The sequence below is a fragment of the Falco rusticolus genome, chromosome 11 (genome assembly GCF_015220075.1).
Source record: "Falco rusticolus isolate bFalRus1 chromosome 11, bFalRus1.pri, whole genome shotgun sequence".
Lineage (NCBI taxonomy): Eukaryota > Metazoa > Chordata > Aves > Falconiformes > Falconidae > Falco > Falco rusticolus.
Window position 1 is genome coordinate 17,997,227 of NC_051197.1, and position 21,656 is coordinate 18,018,882.

Sequence of the window (21,656 nt, forward strand, 5' to 3'; positions counted from 1 at the left end):
GGAAACCTTGCTCATTTGTCCCGTTTTACTCCTCAGCTGTATTCCCCCAAAGCACCAGGCTGACACTTAAAATTATGTAATGGTGCGATACTGCTGAAATCTTTCAGGCCGGCAGCTCTCAATGACCGTGAGGAAGCAATGCCAACAACCTCCAACAGCTCCTGCCAGATTCAGACCCTCATTTCTGGCGGTGCCTTGGAAAGCCTCAAGGCTTCAGCTGAGGAAAGCAGCTCCGCACGCGAAGCACTTCAGCAAACACTTCAGTCAAATGATGAGCCGAACTCCCACAGCTATAAATCACATCAGTGATTCCCAAATGAGGAGCCTGAGCCTGCCCTCAGCAGTCCCTGAAGCAGACGGGTCAGAACGTACACAAAGTCAGAATTACCCACAGCTATCCCTGGCAGCCCTTCGGCCTGCATCCCGATCCAATTAGTATTTTGTGGCAAAACAGCTGTGATGCCTCATGCTGTATTTGTTTCCATTAACTCCCCCCCAGTGGGCTTATGTATTTGTACTTCTCTGTTTACATATTTGTACTGTCCCTAAGGGGATACACACGCTATCCCTAAAGTTAGGGGCGAGCCATCAGAGGGCAAGTACCTCCCTCTGATCCAGAATCTGTCCCATCTCTTCGTTCCACCAGAGATGTCAATCTTTCTTGGAAACGCTGGACAGAAGACCTTTCCAGTATGTGGTGGCTTTCAGCAGCAGTTTTCAGCCTGCGCTGTTTGAACTGCCGGGCCAGAAGTTTGTGTTTCCAATTGTCACTCTGAGACGCTTTTCTATTGTCAGTGCAACCCCGGGCGCTCCGCAGCCTCGTCCCGTTACAGCCCCCCGCGGCCCCGCGCGCCGGGGTCGCGGTCCCCCCGTGCCCGCGCCTGCCGCCGCCTCCAGCCGCGGGCCGAGGCCGCCGCTCCCGCTGCCCGCTGCGGAGGGCGAACAGCCCCCGGCCCCGGCGGACCGCGCCGCGCTTGTGCGGCCAGACCCCGCCTCGCAGCTCCGGCCGGGGGCGCCGCGGCCCCCCCGGAGGCCTCGGCTCTCGGTTACCGTTAGCGGCCCCCTCCCGCCCGGCCTGCGGGGGCGGGCGGAGCGCGGCTGTCCCGCCCGCCGCGGCCGGGCCTGCGGGGCGGCACGCCCGGAGCGCCGCCGTCAGGGGGGGCTGCCCGGCCCGGCCCGGCCCGGCCCGGCCCGACCCGACCGACGCCCCCGGGCCGCCGCCGCGTGCGTCAGACCGGAGACGTGGCCCCGCGGCGGCGGGGGCGGAGCGGCGGCGGGCGGAGCGCGGCTGCGGGCGGCCTCGCCTCCCCGCCCCGCCCGGCCCGGCCCGGCCCGGCCCTGCCCGCCGCGCTCAGCCCCGCGCCGCCGCGGCATGATCGCGCTGCCGCCCGGCCGCCGCCGCCCGTGACCCCGCGCCCCCCGCCCGGCCGCGCACCAGGTAGGCGCTGCCGCGCCCGGCCTGCCTCTGCCCGGGCCGCCGCCCGCACCGGGGGCCGGGGCATCGGGGCATCGCCGCGGGGAGGGGGCTGGGGGGCCGCGCGGGGACGGAGCCGCCGCAGCCCAGCGCTGCGCCCCTCTGGGGGGAAGAGGCCCGGCCCGGGCAGCGGCGGCGCCGCTCTGCCCGCCGGCACCATCGGCGGTGCCGCCCCCTCCCTGGGCAGCGCCGCGGGAGCCAAACTTTAACCGCGGTCGCCGGCGCCTGCCCCCCCCCCCCGCCGAGGGGCGCCGGGAAGAGGCCGCGGCAGCCCCCCTGCCCGCCCCCCCATCCCCTGCCGGGCGGGCTCCCCCCGCTGCCGGGCCGCGGCGCTCGGGCGGGCGCGGGGTGCCCCGCGGGGCGGCGGCCTGGATCCAAGCGGGGCTTCCCGGGAGCGGGGTTGGCGCGGGGGGGGGGGGGGGGGGCGCGAACGGCCGCCGTGTAGACGGGCGGCTCCAGGGAAGCCTTTGGTGGTGTTTTCCCCGCAAATTTCCGTGGCGAAGCAGCGCGTGGCCGGGGAGGCTGCGGGCGCGTCGGGCAGCGGGTGCGGGAGCGCGGCCGGTCCCGCCGCGGGGGCTGCGCCGCGTCCCCCTGCCCCGGAGGGTCCCCGCCGCGCTGCCAGCCGCCGCCGTTCGGGGCCCCGTTTTGGAAGAGATTTAAACCCTCCCCGCCAGTCCTGATTTTAAATCGGTTTAAAACCAGCCCTGCCTTGTCGCAGTGTGATGGGCGGTTTTGTTCATTATTCACGAAATGCAGTTTGTCCAGTTCACTGGAAAGAGTTGACCAAGCAAAACGAGAGGCTTATGAAGGCTGCCGAATGTGTCCTGCTAGCATTTCGTTAGGATGGAAACATTTGGAAGTGAGGAATTTTATTGCACAGATAAGGACATGCGTTATGGCTTGCCTTTTTGAATTTTTGTATATATTTTTTTTTACTTTTGGAGTAAGGACTTTCTGTGAGGAAAGGCTCAGTATTAGGAGCAGTGCTGTCTGAAGGCACTGCTGTCTGAAGTCTGAAAGCGTGTGTGATTTTGCTCCCACAGAGCACTGTAGGCTCCAATGATGCTGTAAAAAACTGGACAGGCAGAAAGGTGCTTCGCAAGGTAGTGCAGAAAGAGATGGCAACGTTGGAAATAAATCTCTCCAGTTTAACCAGATATGCACATTCCCCCTCCCCCCTGGTGCATTAGATGTCCTGTAACTTTTCTTTTGGGCATGATGAAAGCAGTGGGGACTCCCCTGGGCTCACTCTTCTCCTGGAAATACCTGTTTGCCACCATGGTGCAGTTCAGTATCGAGAGCCGGGCTGAGCGCGGTTCCGAGCTGATTCCTAATTTTAACCTGGCCTTGGATTCCTGCAGTCTCGCAAGTGCCGGTGCCCAGGGGCTGCCAGCGAGGCACAGCAGCCTGGTGCTGAGCACCTGTGGTTTCTGAATCATTTCCTTTTAGAGTTGCATTCTGAGTTTGCTAAATGTGTGGCAGCCGTGATGCCGTTTTCCTCCAGTCTGAGTACTAACAGGCCCCGCTGGAGGTTTTACCGTAATAAAATTCTGTGGGTTTTTTGTTATTAGTTACTCTTGTAAGCAGTTTTGGAAAGAAACTTTCTGATGGGAAGCCTAAAAGTCTAGCTACTTTGTGTGCCTGGTGTTGGAAAAGGCCAGCGCTGGCTGTCTGTGAAGAGTGAAATCAGACTGCTGAATTCTTCGCACAAGTTCCTTGCCTCGGCGCTTGGTGCTATCTTGCAGTTTAGTTCCTGTACCAGTTCGAGTTGATTTCCTGAGGCAGCCGCATCCCACCTCACCTCGGTATCTGGTTTTTGAGGCTCACAATAAGGGGCTCTAACTGGGAGGGGGGAGGCATCCGGGCTGGGAAATGGAGAGGGTTAAACAATGTTCAGGTGGCCTCAGCGCCAGGGTGACCACACAGTAAGACCCAAAATAAGGAATTGGGTCAGAGAGTGCTGGGAGGAGCAGTTCCCCCGATTGTCCATTGACCTCAGTAGCGACTGGTTGAAGTGGCCTCTATTCATCACCAGAAAGGCACTTCCCAGCCCAAGCCTCTTTCAATGCTGTGGGAAGTAAAAAAAAAAAAATAATTCGATTACTGCCCAAACAATTCACAGTAACAGAAGCTGGAGTTTAATTTTACAGGTTTTTTCCCTTTTTGAGAAAATTTAGTGCGAAGATACTGTCCTCATTGTCACAGAGTTGTGAAGGGAAGGGGAGGGACTAAATGTTAAAGAAAACCCTGAAAATGAAACAATTTACTTCGGGGTGGGGGTAAGAGAGCCCCAAAATACTTCTCTTAAAACCTTACTTAGTAAAGCAAAGAAGCCATTCTCCTTCCAAAATGATTTGTCAGAAGAATGTTAACAAGTGTTGGATTTCACATGCTCAACATAACTTTACTCTCTCCTTCATCCTTCAGCTGTTTGCCCAGGGATTTTGTGCGACAAAACTCTGATGCGGATTCAAGCTATAGTGCAATGACTTGGGGGTTTTGTTTCTAAGATCGCTTTCCCACTAGGAAGGTGCTAGGTTTGATGCACCTTCTCGGGCATGTGCCAGTGTGCCATTTGCTCCATTGCTTTCATTCATCATACAGGGCAGGCACCTCTGTCTTCCCATCCCCAGGCAGGCAAAGCGTCTTAGAGCTGTCTTTAAACCTGACAGAGCCTGGGTCATCTTTCCTGCACTGTATTAATTTTACATTTTAGTGCCTGACACAAGCAGCTAATCAGACACACCATAAACTTTACAACTATATTATCCAGAGAGCTGTAGGCTTGGACCAGGATGGGTTTTTTCGGCATTTTTTTCCAGTATGGAGGTTGTGTGCACTCTGTTTCCATCGCCAGTGAAGGACTCATTTACAATAGTGTTTGATCAGGTCAGATTTGTAAAACATAGCATGGTACCATGCATGTGCTTTGCACATTTTCCATTTGTTTGGGAGACTCCTGCATTAAGATACAGTGCATGTTTTTGCTTGGGTTTAAAGTAAACCGAAGGGCTCTGCTGAAGTGCAGAATGGCACTGTTCTCCATGGAAAGCTGCTAACGCTGCTGTCACAGCAAGCATACAAAGTTCCACTAATTTGAACTAGCATATGTGAAAGCATTTGGTCCTGTAGAGCAGCATTGAAAATCCATTCCTCTCTTTGTCGAAATAAACTTTAACTTTTCCATTGACTTTCAGGTGAGCAACATCCAGCCTTTTATATCAACTTCAGATCCTGGCCTAAACAACGATCTGCTGAAAATGGAGACGCTAGCTCATGTCTCCCTTCAGTGGCAAGAGCACATAGTGATTTGGTATTGATGGGAACCCAGAATTAAACAAACCAGCAATAAGACTGCTGAAGTGCTGAGAACGTTTCCAATTTTATTTACTCATCGCTGAAAGCAATGTGGGAGCTTGGATTAATCGATTGCTCTGGAGCGTACAGTGAAGCAGAGCACAGATCAAGCCCTGCCCTCAGCATGCAGTGGTGTAAGATCCTGATGCACGTGTGGTTTACAGCAGAATGCTACAGCTCAGAAGCGCAGGTTGCTGTCAGAAAGCAGGTTTGGTGTTCTAAGCGAGCACCGTTAGAGATCCCATTTTCCAGTCCATGTGAATGCTTGATGAGCTGTCTCAGGGGTGAGATAGTTTTCGTGGGTGTTCACAGACAATATTGTCAGATAAGCCCTTTCTGAAGTGTAGTGTGATTAAAACCAGTATTTGCTCTTTGCCATCATTTACTCATGACAACATAATTTGAAAGACCTGCACACCTGCTATAGTGTGGTTGGAAACCCCCCCCCAGCAACTGCTTTGATATCACAAAGTTTAGGCTTGGTGGAAACAGCCTTTATTTCTGTTTTATGATGCAGCAACAGACTTCTTGGTGGGACAAGTTTAGAGCTAATCCCTGTGTGGTGAGCATTGGCTGGACACTGCACTGAGAAAGTTCAATAGAGAATTTAGGCAGATAGCTCTGGTTTTCCACATCTCTGAAGTTACGATCTTTAAAAGTCATCTTACTGTATGAGGATTCTGATTCTGTGCCTGTCCGTGTTTATCTTCAAGCATGTGTAGATCACATCCATTCTGTGTGCTTCCATTTATCTCTGTTAGTCTTTCTTATTCTTTCAGGAGTATGGATGAAACTGTGAGCTTTATTTTTACTGTTGGGGATGTCACAAAAGATGGTTTGAGGGAAGAAAATTCATCAGCTGTGGTTCAGGCTGAGAATACCTGTATGCTTACCCAGGTATTTTAGGATCCGTGTTTTAGGAGACTATCACAAAGTTTAGAAGGCTCTCTTGTGTAGTATGCAAGCAGCAACAGAAAAGATCCTTTATGTGAAAAAGTCTCACAAATTGTGGAAACAGGCATTTCTTTAATGTTTCTGGCTCAATCACTGCATAAAAAGTTTTTCACTAACTTTTCAGATGGTTGAGCTGCTTAAGACTCAGAATGGACCCTTTGTGCTTCCTGTCCCAATTAGGAATTAATTTTTAATTATATCAGCTGAACATTTTTTTTTTTTTATTATGAGCACTTGACTTAGCCTGAGGCCCCTGACTATTCCTTTGACAATGAATGGCACTGGTTTGTGTAATATTGTCTGTCCTATGACATTCTACAGCATTGTTTCTGTCTTCATTACCTGAATACGTTAAATAAGCATTTGTGGAAAATGTGGTGTAACTTTGATTAAAACTTAATGCAAGTTTACTTTTCTCAATCATCTAGACATGTTTTCAGGAGTACTAATATACATACCACTTATTGGATAGTTTCTTGCTCAGTGCTTTGGTTTGCTGTTAAAGGTTTTCGCTCACATTAAGAACATTTTGCAGCTCTGGAAAGAGGGTCGGCAGCTTGAGTGATAGCCCTGATAAAGTAAGAATGTTACTCCCAGAGCTAAAAAATGGTAAGTATTGCCTTTGAAGTAGTCTTTGACATGGAAATGTGTAGAGTGTACTTTTCTTTAGGTTTGGACAAATAGTTCAGCAAAGCCAAATCTCCACACAGGCCCACGTGCTTGGCACAGAAAGAACTCCTGTTGATTTCACTGAGACTTTATCTGCCAGAATCTGGCCCTGAACATTTTTTTTTTAATTCAGTCCAACCAAGTTGAAGTCAAAGCACTGCTGTCAATAGGAAGTCTTCTTGGTGTGTAATACATGAAAAAGTACTATGACTCAATTGAAACAAACAACAAAGTTATTGTCTGGGATCTGTCACCAAGGCAGCACTTACTGTATGTGTAGGTGGAAATTGCAGCACATTTTGAAATGCAGTTCATTAAAGTTACTTCCTCTTTATGTCCTTTTTATCTCCTCTTTCTATCCCTTACATCTCCTCCAAGTTCTGGAATCAGGCCTTTGAGCTTCCACTGTCACAGCAGACGGTACCACCAGCAGAGTGGGTGATTCACTGCCACCTCCGAATCCACCACACTCCCTCCTGGGTGTTGGCAGAGGGGCAGCCGGAACCTAAATGTATGCTGGATGCTTGCAGTGTGGGCCTCAGTAACTGGAGGCGGGGGAGAGAATGGAAAAGGTCTGGGTGTTCAGCAAGTTTCTGGACCTTACACCCTTTTCAGTTTTCTCAAGCAACTAAATCCCCAGTGATTCATTAGAGTCTTGCCCACGGTTGCAGACCTGCACAGCCAGGGCATTGGGGAAGCTCAGTTGTGGCAGTTAGCATGACGGAGGGCATTTTTCCAGTAGCTGGGTTGTGACTCTGCTGGAGTTCAGGTGGCACAGCCTAGCCTTCTCCAGTCAGTGCACCTGGAAATGGCACCCCATTTCTATGCCAAACAGCTGTCAGCAGGGGACAGCCCGGTCGTGGCCAGCCTGCTTTCATCTGCATTGGCAAACCTGTGCAAACTGCATGGGTTGCACATGTTTTATAGAACAATCAAACTGTTGGTGCTGGAATAATGTCTTCTGTGGGCTGATTGTATTTTGTCTTGCTCCCCAGACTCATTAGTACAAACTAATACCAACTGTGGCACGTAATTTTGGTAATGTGTAGTATGAAATAAAACTGACTCCTGTGGCTTCTCAGGGAAGTTTTGACATGCTATTGGTTTAGACTCAACCGTTGCAGAGAACTGGAAAAAGCAGCGTGTTACGATTTTGTAGTGCTGTTCATTCATATTTCCCACCAAAGGTGGTAAAGAAAGTAGATGCCTTTCTGTTTTGCATCTGGAGAAGTGGTGGCATGGTGGGTCAGTGTAGTGTGCCCAAAGCAGGAGCACAGTGAGCCCACGGCCGGGTCCCAGTGGGGACTCCTGACTCACGCTGTTGTTCCTTAAGGCCACGTTTCCTTGCCAGCCTCAGCCCCAAGAAGATGAATTTGTTTGAAAATACAGTAAACACGCGGACTTTTAAAAATAACTGTTTGGATGCAAATGGTTTGTTTTTAATGGCTTTCCTGTTCCTTAACGTGGGATTTATGTTTAAGCGGCAACATCATTTGTTTGTATTTCTTACTTCAGAATGATGGTATTTCTTCCTGTGAAAATCTCCTTTATAGTCAGTGGAACAAAAAGTAACCCATCATGTTTGAAAAAGCAGCAATGTGATGGTTTTTCGGTATACTCCCAAATAGCCAGCATTCAAAGGAGTTTTTCTACTGAATTTAAAATTTATGTTTGTTTGTTTGTTTAATTAAATTTTATATTACATGAAATGCTAATGTATGTAAGGCCTAGCAGGGAAACGTCTCCTGAAATGCCTCAAATACAGGGAGAAATTGGTAGCAGAGGTATTATTGTATGTTACATGGGAGCTGACCAAGCACCTACACTTACCAAAACACTGTACATTTTGGTCAGTGCAAACATATAGCAAGATAATTACCAAACTGCATGTCAGAGTAGTTCAGATGTTATTTCACTGTGTGTATAATGTGTGTGAGAATACACAGATAAGGATGGAACATTAACATCTTGGGAATTAGGAGTTGCTAATTCCAGCCCTTATCATCTTATTTCCCCTAAATCTAATCTCAGTTTTCCAGACTTGGTGCGTTGTCCCTGGGTCCACTTTTAGTCCTCTCTTGTTTACGTGATGAAGTGAAGCAGGTTTGTTATCTGTGATCTGTGGTGCCAGCATGGGCAGTGCCAGGAGCTGAAGATGAAGTGTTCAGCTGCTGAGAGCAAGGGACGTATGCAAAACCACAGTTTGCAAAGATTTATGAATTAGCCAGCTGTGGGCAGCTGTTCACGCTGCAGTAAAAACCGTGTCCTCAATACACAGGGAACATTTTGGGGCATGGGAGGGTCTGGAAGCTTTAAAATAAAAAGACTGCAGGTTTTTTGTTTCCCTGAGCTTGTTTGTGGAAATTATTTGAACAATTGCTGGCTAGATCTTAATTTAAATTTTGTTTTAGATTAGGCAGGGTTTCCCGTACTGTCATTTTGGGAACTCAATCCCACACAAAAATACAAATTTAGCGAAGTTATAATCACCAGAAAATATGACTGATGATGGTAGTACCAAGCCATTTTTGTGCCAGGCTGAGCCTGTCAGCCCCGGCTAGAGGAAGGAGACTGTGGCCCTAAGCTCTGGGGCTCTGCATAGACCAGTGATTTTGCTTAAATTGGGTACTTAAGAATACGTCATGATGAACCTAGCCGCAAAACTCCCTTGTCCCTGCTTATTTTACTGTCTCAGTGTGCAGTTCCCAGTCAGGTAAAATAAGAATGCCAAATTCTGCTTTTTGGTGCAACCTCGGGCACTGTGCTGAGAAGCGCTTTAGCTTAACATCAGCTCCTGGCCCAAGGTGGCTGAGGCCAGACAGCACAGAACCACCTGAAAAGCAACTTCATGGTATTTATGCAGAGGTACAAATGTTTATGACCAAGGACAGCGGGCTGTGGTGTTCAGGGCATGCAGTGCCATGTCCTGTGTAAAGCAGAAGCCCCTGGAGCACAGCCCCTGCTCAGGCAGCCTGCAGCACTCAGGCTCTGCTGAGTCCCTGCTACCCGATCATAGGCTTGTTGTGTGTTAAATGTGTGTTGTGCCTTGTTCCTTTAATGAAGATTAATATGCAATAAATTATGCATGGGAACCAACCCAGAGACCTACTTGCAGCACTATTCCCAAAAGGCATTTCATAATTTATCCTAGCACATGCAGTATGTTTAAAACGGCCAGGAGGGCGGGTTTTGCCTAGCCCAGCACTTTCTCCTTTCGGTACATCTCTGATGTGAAAGACCAAGCAGTCCCAGCCTGAGTTGTCTCTTGAGGACATCTCAGCCTTGACCCTTCCTGGTGTACTCAAGCTGGGCTGTGGTGGTGGCCCTGCAGCCACCAGCCCAAGGCCCCTCGTGCCAATGGGGAAGCTCCTTCCCTGCGGGGCGGGTCAGGGCCATGTCCATAGCATCTGGGACTTGCTTGGACTCTGCGCCGCTCTCAGGAAGTTGTGGTGGCCCTACATCCAGGGAGAGTTGGTGCAATGTCAAGGAAATGTGGTTAAATGTCAGCTGGCTAATCACGTATACATCTCTTCTGATCAGCTTAAGAAATCTCACCAGCTTTTTATGCTTCCCGGTTGTAAACATCACTATTTCTGCAGTGTTGTCTCTCGCATCCTGCTGTGTGCCTCCTCCTTTTTCCCTCTGGTGGGTTATTCATACCCTGTCCCTACTGAACCAATAAATCCTGGATGTTAATTGCCTGCCCGGAACCCAGGGCCCCCGCTTCTGCTGTGCAGCTGTGGTTATTCCCCTAAAACAGGCAAGTGATTGCTTCAGCGCATGGCAACATTATTGAGTAACCACTGCTGGAAGGGTAAAGTAACAGAGGGCTTGACTTCTGGTGCATAACACCTGTAGCTTGGCAAAGGCAGCTCTGGCAAGTCCTGGCCTCCCGCTTACAGCCCACGCAGCAGCGCCGCCGCCGTCTTTCTGTTGCATGAGGGCTGGCAAAGCGTGGGGACAGGCCTTTGGGCTTTGCCTGGCCAGAGGCTGTAGCTGGGGCATGGGCTGGCCGCTGGCGGCGGGCGATGCCGAGCGTTGCCTGTGTAAGGCACAGGCCGGCGGCGGCATTCCCAACCACGCGGCACAGGCGGCCTGGCGGCCATCTTGCCTGGGCGGTGGGAGCTGCGGGGGGCCTGCCTCGCTGGGCTGTGCGTGCTAGCGGGCCTGCCGCCGGTGAGGTAAAGGGAGGGCCTCCCAGTTATCCCTTCCTGTGTCACTCAGCGTGCTGCTTTTTAAGGACTGTGTCTCTACGAGCAGTGCCTTGACAGCCGAGGTGGGGCAGAGCGGGAGCGGCGCAGCAGTTCTCACCCGTGGCAGAGCGCTCCCCGGCAGTGAGCCCTCCGGCTCTGCTGAGGGCTCGTGTCCACCCGCGCCGTTATGCTCCATAAAATGAAGTTACTCCGTGAGAATCTGCTTAAAAATAGCAGCCATCACCTAGCAATAGCTGGAGCGTGGGACCTGGAAGCTGCTAGAAGCCAAAAGCAGTTTTGTTCAGGGCTGTACCAGGGCGGCACTTCTCTGAGTATTAATATGTTTTTTCTTCGTAAAGCCTCTCTCAAGATGCAAGATGAATGCAGCTTGATGAGGGGGTGTATCACGCACACCTCAGACAGGTTGAGTATATAAACTTGAGTGTCCCCATGTGTTTGCCCGTCTGGCACGGTGGGCCCTGCCTCTGACGGGGGTCCCTCACGCTGCTCGCGAGGCTGTCACAGAGGTTCGGTGGGCACAAAGCCGCAGGGAGCAGCGCGCAGTGCCCGCCTGCGGTGCATCGGGCTGAGGCTTTGCTGGCGCTGTCTGACAGCTGGCACCGTGGCAGTGCTGTGCCGTGGCTGGGGAGGCCCAGTCCGTTGGGTTGCTGTCACTGGTGGAGGTAGGGTAGCTACAGCTATGGCTGGAAACTGCTCATCAGCGTCTCTGCGCCCGTTTGCACAGACGCCCTGCTGGCACCTGGCCCCGAGGGCACCAGTGCCCCAAAGGTGGTCCCACAGCACAGAAACCCCCCGGGTTGCCTGCCCCAGCGTCCTCTGAGTCACCAGTGGGCAGAAGTTAATTAATTTTCTTTATATCCTGCAGTGCATATCACACGGATTGCCCAATTTGTAAAATGTACTCATTTTTCTCTTTAGCCACACTGGCAAGAGCCATCATTACTTCCGAACTATCCCCACCACTTTCCTTTGTTTCCTCTGCTGAAGGCCGATTGCAGAGAAGCTGGCTTGCTCCATGGTGTGGCCATTTCACAGTCATCCTTTGGTTAGATCTCTTCATTTATTAAGTCTAATTTGTTTCCAATACTTTTTTCTCTGACTTGGATCTGTTTATTCTCCTTAGCTCTTTTAGGTCACATTAAGTTGTCATGTCTTGCGCCTAATCACCTGTGCATTAGCCGATTCCTGTAGTTAGTTTTTCTGCTGGAGGAAATATCACACCTTCGTTGTACCTGGATTCCAGTGTTTAATCTTACTATCACGTATTCATTTTAACTCATCAAGATTTCTGCATTTCCTAGAAATTTTGAAATAATAATAAAAATCCCCACTAATTTCTCTCCTTTCACTTTTGGGGGGGGTTGTTTGTGCGTTTGCTTTTTATTTAATTTGGCAAATCCTCAGCTCTTTTCTGCAGCACTGCTTAACAGCCTGTACAACTTTTTTTTAATCCAAGTTCCTTTTTTATTTCCTTCTGGTAGCTGAATACCAGATGATTTATCTCATGTACGGTTTTCATTTCTCTAGAGACTGAGGTTTATTAGAAATGCAAGAGAGAAAAACAAGAGCAAGTTCTGATTTTAATTGAAAAAATAATCCAGTGTTTAGAATTCAGTGTTTCCTAAAGTAGGTTAGAATAGCATTTAACGTAAGTCAGACCCCACATTTCAGCTACGATGTATTGTGCCATTAAATAGTATTTTGCATGTGAGTGAACTGAAATTAGTAATACTGTCTCAGTTTTCACCAGCTCAAATGTTCAACTCCTTTTCTTCTATCTCTTTGTTATAAGAAGAGATAAAAATCTGCAGTAGATGTTGTGCTGTCCCAGAGATTGCTGTGATTTGGGCTGCAGTGTGACTTTTTAGCATCCCTGTTAGGATTTGTTTAAATTCCTGATTGACTGAATCACTTTATTTTGTACAGATCTGGTTTGTGCGTGGCTATGGGTCTAGCAGTGGTTCGGCTTTAGATTAACAGTGGGGAAGAGCCGGACTCTGGCCACAGCCAGGAGAGGGGTTTCAGGATTGCTCTGAGCCACATGGACCTGCTCTATCTTTTCGGAGGCATCAGAGCCACTGCTGATAGATGTCCTTTCAGTCACTGGACAGGCCAGGATGGGAAAGAAGCTAGAGGGAAGAGGGAGACAAATAAAAAGTGATTTTGTGTCATTCTGTTCTGTGTGCACATACCAGAAGCACTGGTAAGCCTAGGCTTCTCTGCGCTGCTTTCCAGCATTTTTTCTTTATTGCTAGTGCAGCAAGGGGAGAAGCTATAGGGTTTCTCCAGAGGATGCTGGAAAACGGTTATCCCACTTCTTCACGTCCAATCTCTATTTAAAGCTTCTTGTGAATGTCTTTTTTCCTGAAGTTAAAAAATACTGTCTGTTGTTAGACGTTGTTGGTTTATTTACCATTATGTACGGTACTATTGCCATCATTCAGTAATGTTTGTCTTCTTTTTTTGACAATGAAGAAAACCATAAAGGGCAGACGGATTTTTATGTCTGGCATTGGGCTGCAGATCTTGTGCGCTCAGAGATGGGTTCCCTAGCATGGCTCACAGAGGCTCTCTGTATGCAGAAGCAGGTCTCCCTCTGCTTGGCCCATTAACCAGGGTAACAGTATGTGCACTCTGCTAATGAGGAGTCTCACTAGGCAAACAGCAGCCTCTAAAGGGAACAAGGGATCAGAGCAGCGTGTATTTGTGGTGCCAGAAACTGTCTGCCTTCATCTAAATTCCCCACACATCACTTAGAAGAAATAAAGCAAGTATATAATACAACAAAGACCCCCTAAAAATACAGAGTGAAACCTATCAAATGCAACAGCCAAATTAATTTTTGGTCTTGAAAGCTGTCCCTGCACAGTAATTTGGAAGATAGTTTCCAGTTCCATCTGCTGTCAGACACTGCCCCTGTTTCAGTACTGCTGACTTGCAACGCCATGGCTCAGATCCACAGAGTTGCTTCAGCATCTATCTGGCAAGGGTTGGGTCTCCGCATGTTTTGGTGCGTGTGAACATTAATGTTTTCTCAAGAGTCTGCACTGTAGGAAACATGATTCTGTCTTGCCTAACACTCAAATTGTCTATGCTTTTGGAAAGACCTTACAAACAGCACCTCCAGAGGCTGTGGCATCACAATATGGAAAAGCACTCATAAGCCATTATTAAGGGAGGGTGAGGTGGGTGGATGGGATAAAATGTTGTGATTCTAAAGCAATCTGTTGATGCGTGTCCTCCGGTGTACCGATGGCAGTCGAGTCAGCTAACTGGCCTCAAAACCTGAGCTGACAGTGGCATATGTGTTACAGAGCTTTGAGCAGGAGTGTTGCGTGGCATCTGAGTAGCTAACAATTGTATTAGTGTATCCTTTAAGAATTTTCTGTGTTTTTCAATGCTTGATAGAAAAATTATTTTTTAAAGCTTACCACCAGCTATTGCCAGTCGCCTGCGTTTGATGTGGAAATAAAAAAGAGAAGGGTAATTCCTTACCAATGGATGTGAAATGCATGCAGATATGGAAGAGGCATCAGCGCGAGGTGTTCTTCAGCTCAGGCTCTGCTGGGAGCTGCCGTTGCAGGGTTTTCTCTCCCCGGCTTCAGCTGGGCATGTACTTAAAGCTGCATGGGGCACCTCTAATTTATGAGGTCTGTTTTTTCCATCAGTATTTCCAAAATAAAAGTGAAAGGCAACAAAGGTTTGTCCCAGCGCTGTCCCAGCTGTTCTCTGCTGTAGAAGTATGTCTTCCCTGGTAGGTCTGCTGAGCATTTGCAAGACAGGAACACAAAAATCAGAACTGCCGCTCCTGGCTGCCTGCAGTGTGATAACGAATGCTGCATTCCCTTGCCACCACTCTAGCAAGTCAGGCCTGGTGGCATGGATGCTGCCGAGCTTCCGACCTGGTTGGATGGAGTCAGGCATGCATTGCCATCGTTTTCACTGTTGGTCTATTAATTTGCAAGTGCTGTAGAGGACAACGTGCCTTTCTCTTGGGGATTGCCAGCCGTGTGAGAGGTATGTGTGATTTCATCTGGCATCGTAGCATGCACCCAGGGAACAGCTTTTGGAAGGACAAGAGGCTGAGAGAGAGATTCCTCTGCCTGGCCAAGTAGTGCTTAAAGCAACAGAGAAGGGTTGCGAGAGGGGAGCAGGGAACAAGGGGTAAGACGTTTTTACGCTGCTCACTCAGAAAGCTGCAAAGTCCCAGCCTAGCTACTAACCCAAGTTCATTTACAGATGTCACCTTGTGCCTTTGGAGACTGCAGTACCTCCCGAGGGTCAGTTGGGCAAGCAGACACACGGCAGTCCCTGAGAAGGTGCCAAAGTGAGCGTCTTTCCACACGGGTATGCCCAGTGTAGTGGGAGTCAGTTATAAATTCTTGGGATGGCTGTATGCTTGTGATGAATTGCAGCCATTAGGGCCTGAATCCTTCCCTGCTGGATCCCCGGCTCTGAATGAGCTGAATCCCTTAAGTCCCTGGGCAGCGTATCAGCAAGTGTGTGCTCATTGCTAAGCCTGCGCACGGTTGGATGGCACCAAACCCACACTGATGGGTCCCAGCATATAGATTATTAGATTATGGATTTCCAGTACTACTGTAATATGAAGTGATTGTGGTGAGCATTTTGGATGTTAGTTAAAGGACAAAGTTTGTAAATGCCCTTGGGAGTATTTTTATTACATTCCCATGCAAATTTATCTTTCCATCATAACTTACTGGGAAGTTTCAGTGCTGGTTTGATCTCAGGGATTCAGTTACACAATGTGCCGTAGGCTTTAAAATCAGTTTCTTTGCCTGTACATGCTCATGTATTAGCTGATTTTTCAGAGGAGGTAGTGATGTAAGCCTAGACATCTGAGGTGAAGATAAAGCCCTTGATCTGCCTGTAGTTTGGGTTAGCTAAAGCACTTTAGCAACTTGCACTCAAAACATGGTGGATTTAAAACTGGGTGAGTATGCACACAAATATTTCAAAGCATCCCTGAAACCACTATGAATAAAACGGAAAGATATGAAATGATAGCTGAAAGGGCCTGTGAAATCTGAGCACAGGGTAAGTGTTTTAGCCAGACCTTTGAGATCAAGGCTAAGGTGTGTAAAGCTGAATGTATCTACAGAACGGTCTGGTTTTTCAAGGATTCAGAAGGCCTCGTTGACCCATCAGATACAGGTGGAGTCAATGCAGAGAGGGATTTACCTGCCTGAATGGATGGCACCCCAGTCCTGCCCTCCCTTCCTCACCGGAGCTGCAGGAGGGCAGCACCAGCATCCGTGTTCTGAGGTGGCGTGTCAGAGGGACCACCTGGGTGATAGCTGGGAACTTTTATGCCACATCCTGGGAGTTTCATTTCCAGAGCAGTTTTTTTTCAAACCTCACGGAAGTACTTGCTCACACAGACTGAGAGGTGTGGGCTGCAGGAAACTGAGCACTGGCCTTGCTCTTTTGTAGGACGATGATTCCCGTGACCGAATTTCGCCAGTTCTCGGAGCAGCAGCCGGCGTTCAGAGTGCTGAAGCCCTGGTGGGATGTGTTCACGGACTATCTCTCTGTTGCCATGCTGATGATCGGTGTGTTTGGGTGCACATTACAGGTAAATCAAACGGGATGGAAGCGAGGCGGGTGCTCTCGGGGTTGCTGAAAGAGGACCACAATCCGGAAGGTCCTTAGAAGGATGATGTCACATCTTGTTTTATCTCTTGGGTTCACCATGAACAAAGCAAAAATTCACTGGTCCCAGGATTAAAGCTGTTTAGGTAGCAACATCAAATAACACAGACCAGACTTAGCAGCTGTAAATCAGCAGAGTTGCGCTAGAGTCGATGGAGCCGTGCCAGCTAAGATAAGAGCTGTTGGTTTGGCTTGTGCCTGGATGCCTGTTTTCACCACAGTTTGGCATAACAAAGCAGACAATCAACTTCAGTTCTTATTTATTACCATTCTTCTGTTGAAAAGATTGAAAAATGTAGTTTTGTAATTTCTGTTTTTCTTTATTTGGCAGATGTTAATATTATTTCTCTTGTTATGCTTCAAAGAGATTTGAAATGAATGCGCTTATTTTAATAACACCACCCACAACTAATATTATGCCTCTTCCATTCCAAAGCATCTCTGAGGATGCTGACACATAAACAATTGACATTACTATCAATTGCTGTTAGTTAGATTTTGCTAAAGAGGCAAAAGCTGAAAAGAAGTGGAAAGTACTGTTTGGGACAGACTCCACAAAAACAAAAAGTTATAGTACTAGTTCAAATGTGGATCTCACGTTTCTTGGCATGACTTGGAAATGGAGCTAAAGGGACATACTGATAGAGCTCTTATTTCAGGGGAATTTGCTTACTTACATGGTCCAAGATTTTTACATAATATATCCCAAATTTCATGTGAAATCAACGGTAGTTTTGCCTGTATTCTCTGTTCTCAAGTATTTTCAGTTGAAAGGGTACAACGTCTATGTTGAAAAATCTCTTTAATAGGGCTGAATTTTGCATTAGTAGCTAAGTGTTTGCTTAGGCATGCAAAGTAGAACATCTGTTATTTTTCAGTTTACCTGCTTGATTGGGTGAAGCACACTGGAAAATAATGTGTGGAAACACTGCAAAGAATAGGCGATTTTATTTCTTTTATTTCTTTTTTATTCCAACTTACTACCAAAGGTATGAATTCAGGGTGTAAGTAAGGATGTGTATCTGAATAGCGTTTACAGACAAAGACAAAAACTGCAGGAGTTTTTGATGTGTCAACAGTTGTGGCACTGATATTGTTCAAAACACACGTGGTCTTATCTCAGCATCTCCCTGCACCAGGGTGGATCATCAAGGAGGATCTGATTTTGGTAGCTCTTGTTGCGTACCCTGTATTCAGTGCTTTCAACAACCATGACGTCAAAGAGTACATCTACACTACACACACATTCTTGGTTAGGGATAATCGCAGTTGTCATTCAGGGCAAATAACAGAGCTCCTTGGTTTATCACATAGATTAGAATTTAAAATTCAGACTTACGGGGACCCTTGCAGTGAACTCGAACTATTATTTCAAGTTAAACCAAAGGTGATTGGTCCCTAAAGGCACTCTGACCTCAGTTTTTCAACATGGATGGCCACCCCAAATTAAGAAAGTTGGGGTTTTTTGCATTGTAGAGAGACTCAAGGACAGAAGGGCAGAGCTACTTTTCCCTGAGGTATGTGGTATGAGGACTTTTGTGTGTATGTATGAGAAACTGAATAAAAATTACATTGATGCGCACACACAGAGAGATGCTGGCAATTCTCTATTATCTCTATCTGTCTTTATTATTACTGAAGATTAATAATGTCCCAGCATAGGTATGCCCACGTTAGCTCTTTGTCAGCCATTTTTGGTGTGATAAGATAGCACCGTGTGAGCATACAGCCACATGAATGCAGTTATGCTGCTTTCAAGCCTAAGCTATCTCTGAATATTGTGTGGCCAGGGTGGATACCCCTGGCAAGAACAGTCTGTTTCTGGGGAGAGCAGTGCAGGAGATCCCTGATCTTTTCTGGAAGCATTACCCACACTTTTCCTTTTTCTGGATTATCTCAATGCCCTCTTACTCAAAGTATGGAAAACTAACCACAGATGAAAAGGGGTGACCTAGTTCTTGGCATATAGAACAAGTGTCTTGTCAGGAATAATAATAATAAAAATAATAATAACAATAGCGCAGGCTATGGGGAGGAACGCCTGACAGCTGGAGGAGCTCCAAGGACAGCTACCCATTGGTACTGCCACCTTTGTTTGTACATCAGTTTGAGAGGTATCTTTTTGTGTGTTTCAGGTCATGCAAGACAAGATAATATGCCTTCCAAAGCGCATACAGCCTTGCCAGAACCAATCTAATAGTTCAAATGTGTTTAACACAATCCCAGATACAACCCCCCTTCCTCCACCTAAGCCATCCACCCCTCCAGCTACAGTTGAAATGAAAGGACTGAAGACTGATTTGGACCTTCAGCAATACAGCTTTATAAATCAGGTGTGCTACGAACGTGCTCTGCACTGGTATGCCAAGTACTTCCCTTACCTTGTCCTTATACACACACTGGTCTTCATGCTGTGTAGTAACTTTTGGTTCAAATTCCCTGGATCGAGCTCCAAAATCGAACACTTCATTTCAATACTAGGGAAATGCTTTGATTCTCCCTGGACAACAAGAGCCTTATCTGAAGTGTCAGGGGAAGACTCTGAAGAGAAGGATAACAGGAAGAACAACATAAACAAGTCTAATACTATCCAGCCAAGCACTGAGGGCACTTTGGTCAAGTCACAGTCTTTAAAATCAATTCCTGAGAAGTTGGTTGTGGATAAGGGAACACCTGGGGCATTAGATAAGAAAGAAGGTGAACAGGCCAAAGCACTCTTTGAAAAGGTGAAGAAATTCAGACTGCATGTTGAGGAGGGTGATATTCTTTATGTCATGTATGTTCGCCAGACTGTACTTAAGGTAATTAAATTCCTGATTATTATTGCTTACAACACAGCACTTGTCTCAGAAGTCAATTTTACAGTAGTCTGTAATGTTGATATTGAAGATATGACAGGATATAAGAATTTCTGCTGTAATCACACAATGGCACATCTGTTCTCTAAACTTTCTTACTGCTACCTGTGCTTTGTAAGCATCTACGGCCTCACATGCCTTTATACACTATACTGGTTGTTCTACCGTTCGCTGAAAGAATATTCTTTTGAATATGTTCGGCAAGAGACGGGAATTGACGATATCCCGGATGTCAAGAATGACTTTGCTTTTATGCTTCATATGATTGATCAGTATGATCCTCTCTATTCCAAGCGGTTTGCTGTCTTCCTATCTGAAGTCAGTGAAAATAAGCTGAAACAGCTGAACCTGAACAACGAGTGGACTGCCGATAAACTGCGACAGAGGCTGCAGACGAACTCCCATAGCCATTTGGAGCTACAGCTCTTCATGCTTTCTGGACTACCAGACACAGTTTTTGAAATTACTGAGCTGCAGTCATTAAAGCTTGAAATAATTAATAATGTAATGATACCAGCAACCATTGCACAGTTGGACAATCTCCAGGAACTCTCATTGCACCAGTGTTCTGTGAAGATCCACAGCGCTGCCTTGGCATTTCTGAAAGAGAATCTCAAGATCTTGAGCGTTAAGTTTGATGACATCAGAGAACTTCCACACTGGATGTATGGCCTCAGAAATTTGGAAGAGCTCTATTTAATTGGCTCCCTAAGTCACGATATTTCCAAAAACATTACACTGGAGTCTTTTCGGGAACTTAAAAGCCTTAAAGTTCTTTACATAAAAAGTAATTTGTCCAAAATCCCACAATCTGCTGTCGATGTTTCAAGTCACCTGCAAAAATTGTGCGTCCATAACGATGGCACTAAGTTAGTGATGCTCAACAATCTGAAGAAGATGGTCAACCTGACACAGCTGGAATTAGTTCATTGTGATTTAGAGCGCATACCTCATGCAGTTTTCAGCCTTCTCAGTCTTCAGGAATTGGATCTAAAGGAAAACAACCTCAAATCCATCGAAGAAATAGTAAGTTTTCAACATCTGCGAAAACTGACAATCCTAAAGCTCTGGTACAACAGTATAACATACATCCCAGAGCATATAAAGAAACTCACGAGTCTCGAGCGGCTTTCCTTCAGCCATAACAAAATAGAGGTTCTTCCGTCCCACCTATTCCTATGCAACAAAATCAGATATTTGGATTTGTCTTACAATGACATTCGCTTTATCCCACCTGAAATAGGAGTTCTGCAGAGTTTACAGTACTTTTCCATTACTTGCAACAAAGTGGAGAGTGTGCCAGATGAACTATACTTTTGCAAAAAACTTAAAACTCTGAAAATTGGGAAAAATAACTTGTCAGTCCTTTCACCTAAAATTGGTAATTTGGTATTCCTCTCCTATTTGGATATTAAAGGCAATCACTTTGAAATCCTCCCACCTGAGCTCGGAGAATGCAGAGCTCTGAAGCGGACTGGTTTCACTGTAGAGGACACCTTGTTTGAAACGTTGCCTTCTGATGTCAGGGAGCAAATGAAAGCTGAATAACTAACTTCCTCTTGCTCAGTTTTACAGAAATAACGCTTCTACCAAATACGCTGTAGAAAGTGCATACTCCAAATATGCGTTTAGTTTGTCATGATTTTTTTCATTTTCAAACAAATCCTTTCTGTACAAACACATTTGGAGTAAGGAGTACATATATTTTTAAATAAAATTGCCTCGTATTTTTTCACTGTTTTAAGATATTTTTTAAGTTTGTTTTGCCCTGGAACAAGGGTGTCTGTAACTTAATTTTTACTGGTAAAAGTAAATGGGTTTATCTGCTGATTTTTTTTTTTTCCCTTTGCCTAATTCCGACAGGGGAACTGGGTTTAAGCTGTATGCTTTGGGTTGTATAATTTTTAATAGAGGATTATATTGTCTTCCTTGTTATTGTTGATCCCTTAGGACATGGTCTTCAACGGGTGGTGCTGCAGGTGTTGAATGCCTTGTTTCGTCTTTTCTTCACTGGCAGTAGAAGGTGTTCAGCATCTAACAAGATGAAATCTGGGTTGACCATCCTTTTTTATTTATGACGTGGTTTCCTTAGATGGTCAAAGCAAGTAGAAGGGTCTTTTATGTATTTATACTGGTCTGAGGGAGCATGCAGAACTCCTTCACCGCCTTTTGGCAAGTTCAGTCTAGCTGTCCGTTCGCACACCGCGCCGAGCAGGAGGCACTGACTGAGATTTCCTCTCTGGTGCAGGAAGGGTAAGGTCACAGTTCACAGACAAGTCCGGACCAAAGTGACTCATTTTGAAGATTTTCCAAACAGTGCAAAGGGATGCGGCTGCCTGTTTCCTGCTAACTTGAATGGAAGGGGTGCAATGAACTCACTGTGTTGGAAACATCAACCCAGCGAGATGAAACACTATCTTGAAAATTCCCCATCCTCTGCTAAACACCCCATCTTGC

The 21,656-nt window shown here is 47.1% G+C and overlaps 1 protein-coding gene across 1 annotated transcript; it reads left to right on the forward strand.

Moving 5' to 3' along the window:
* The first annotated feature begins 1,402 nt into the window (after window positions 1-1,402).
* LRRC8C (leucine rich repeat containing 8 VRAC subunit C) lies at window positions 1,403-21,029 on the forward strand. Its single transcript, XM_037404263.1, has 3 exons — window positions 1,403-1,438; window positions 16,123-16,264; window positions 18,477-21,029. Exons 2-3 carry the CDS (start codon window positions 16,127-16,129, stop codon window positions 20,745-20,747), a joined length of 2,409 nt encoding a protein of 802 aa, XP_037260160.1. The 5' UTR covers window positions 1,403-1,438; window positions 16,123-16,126; the 3' UTR covers window positions 20,748-21,029.
* The last annotated feature ends 627 nt before the right edge of the window (window positions 21,030-21,656 follow it).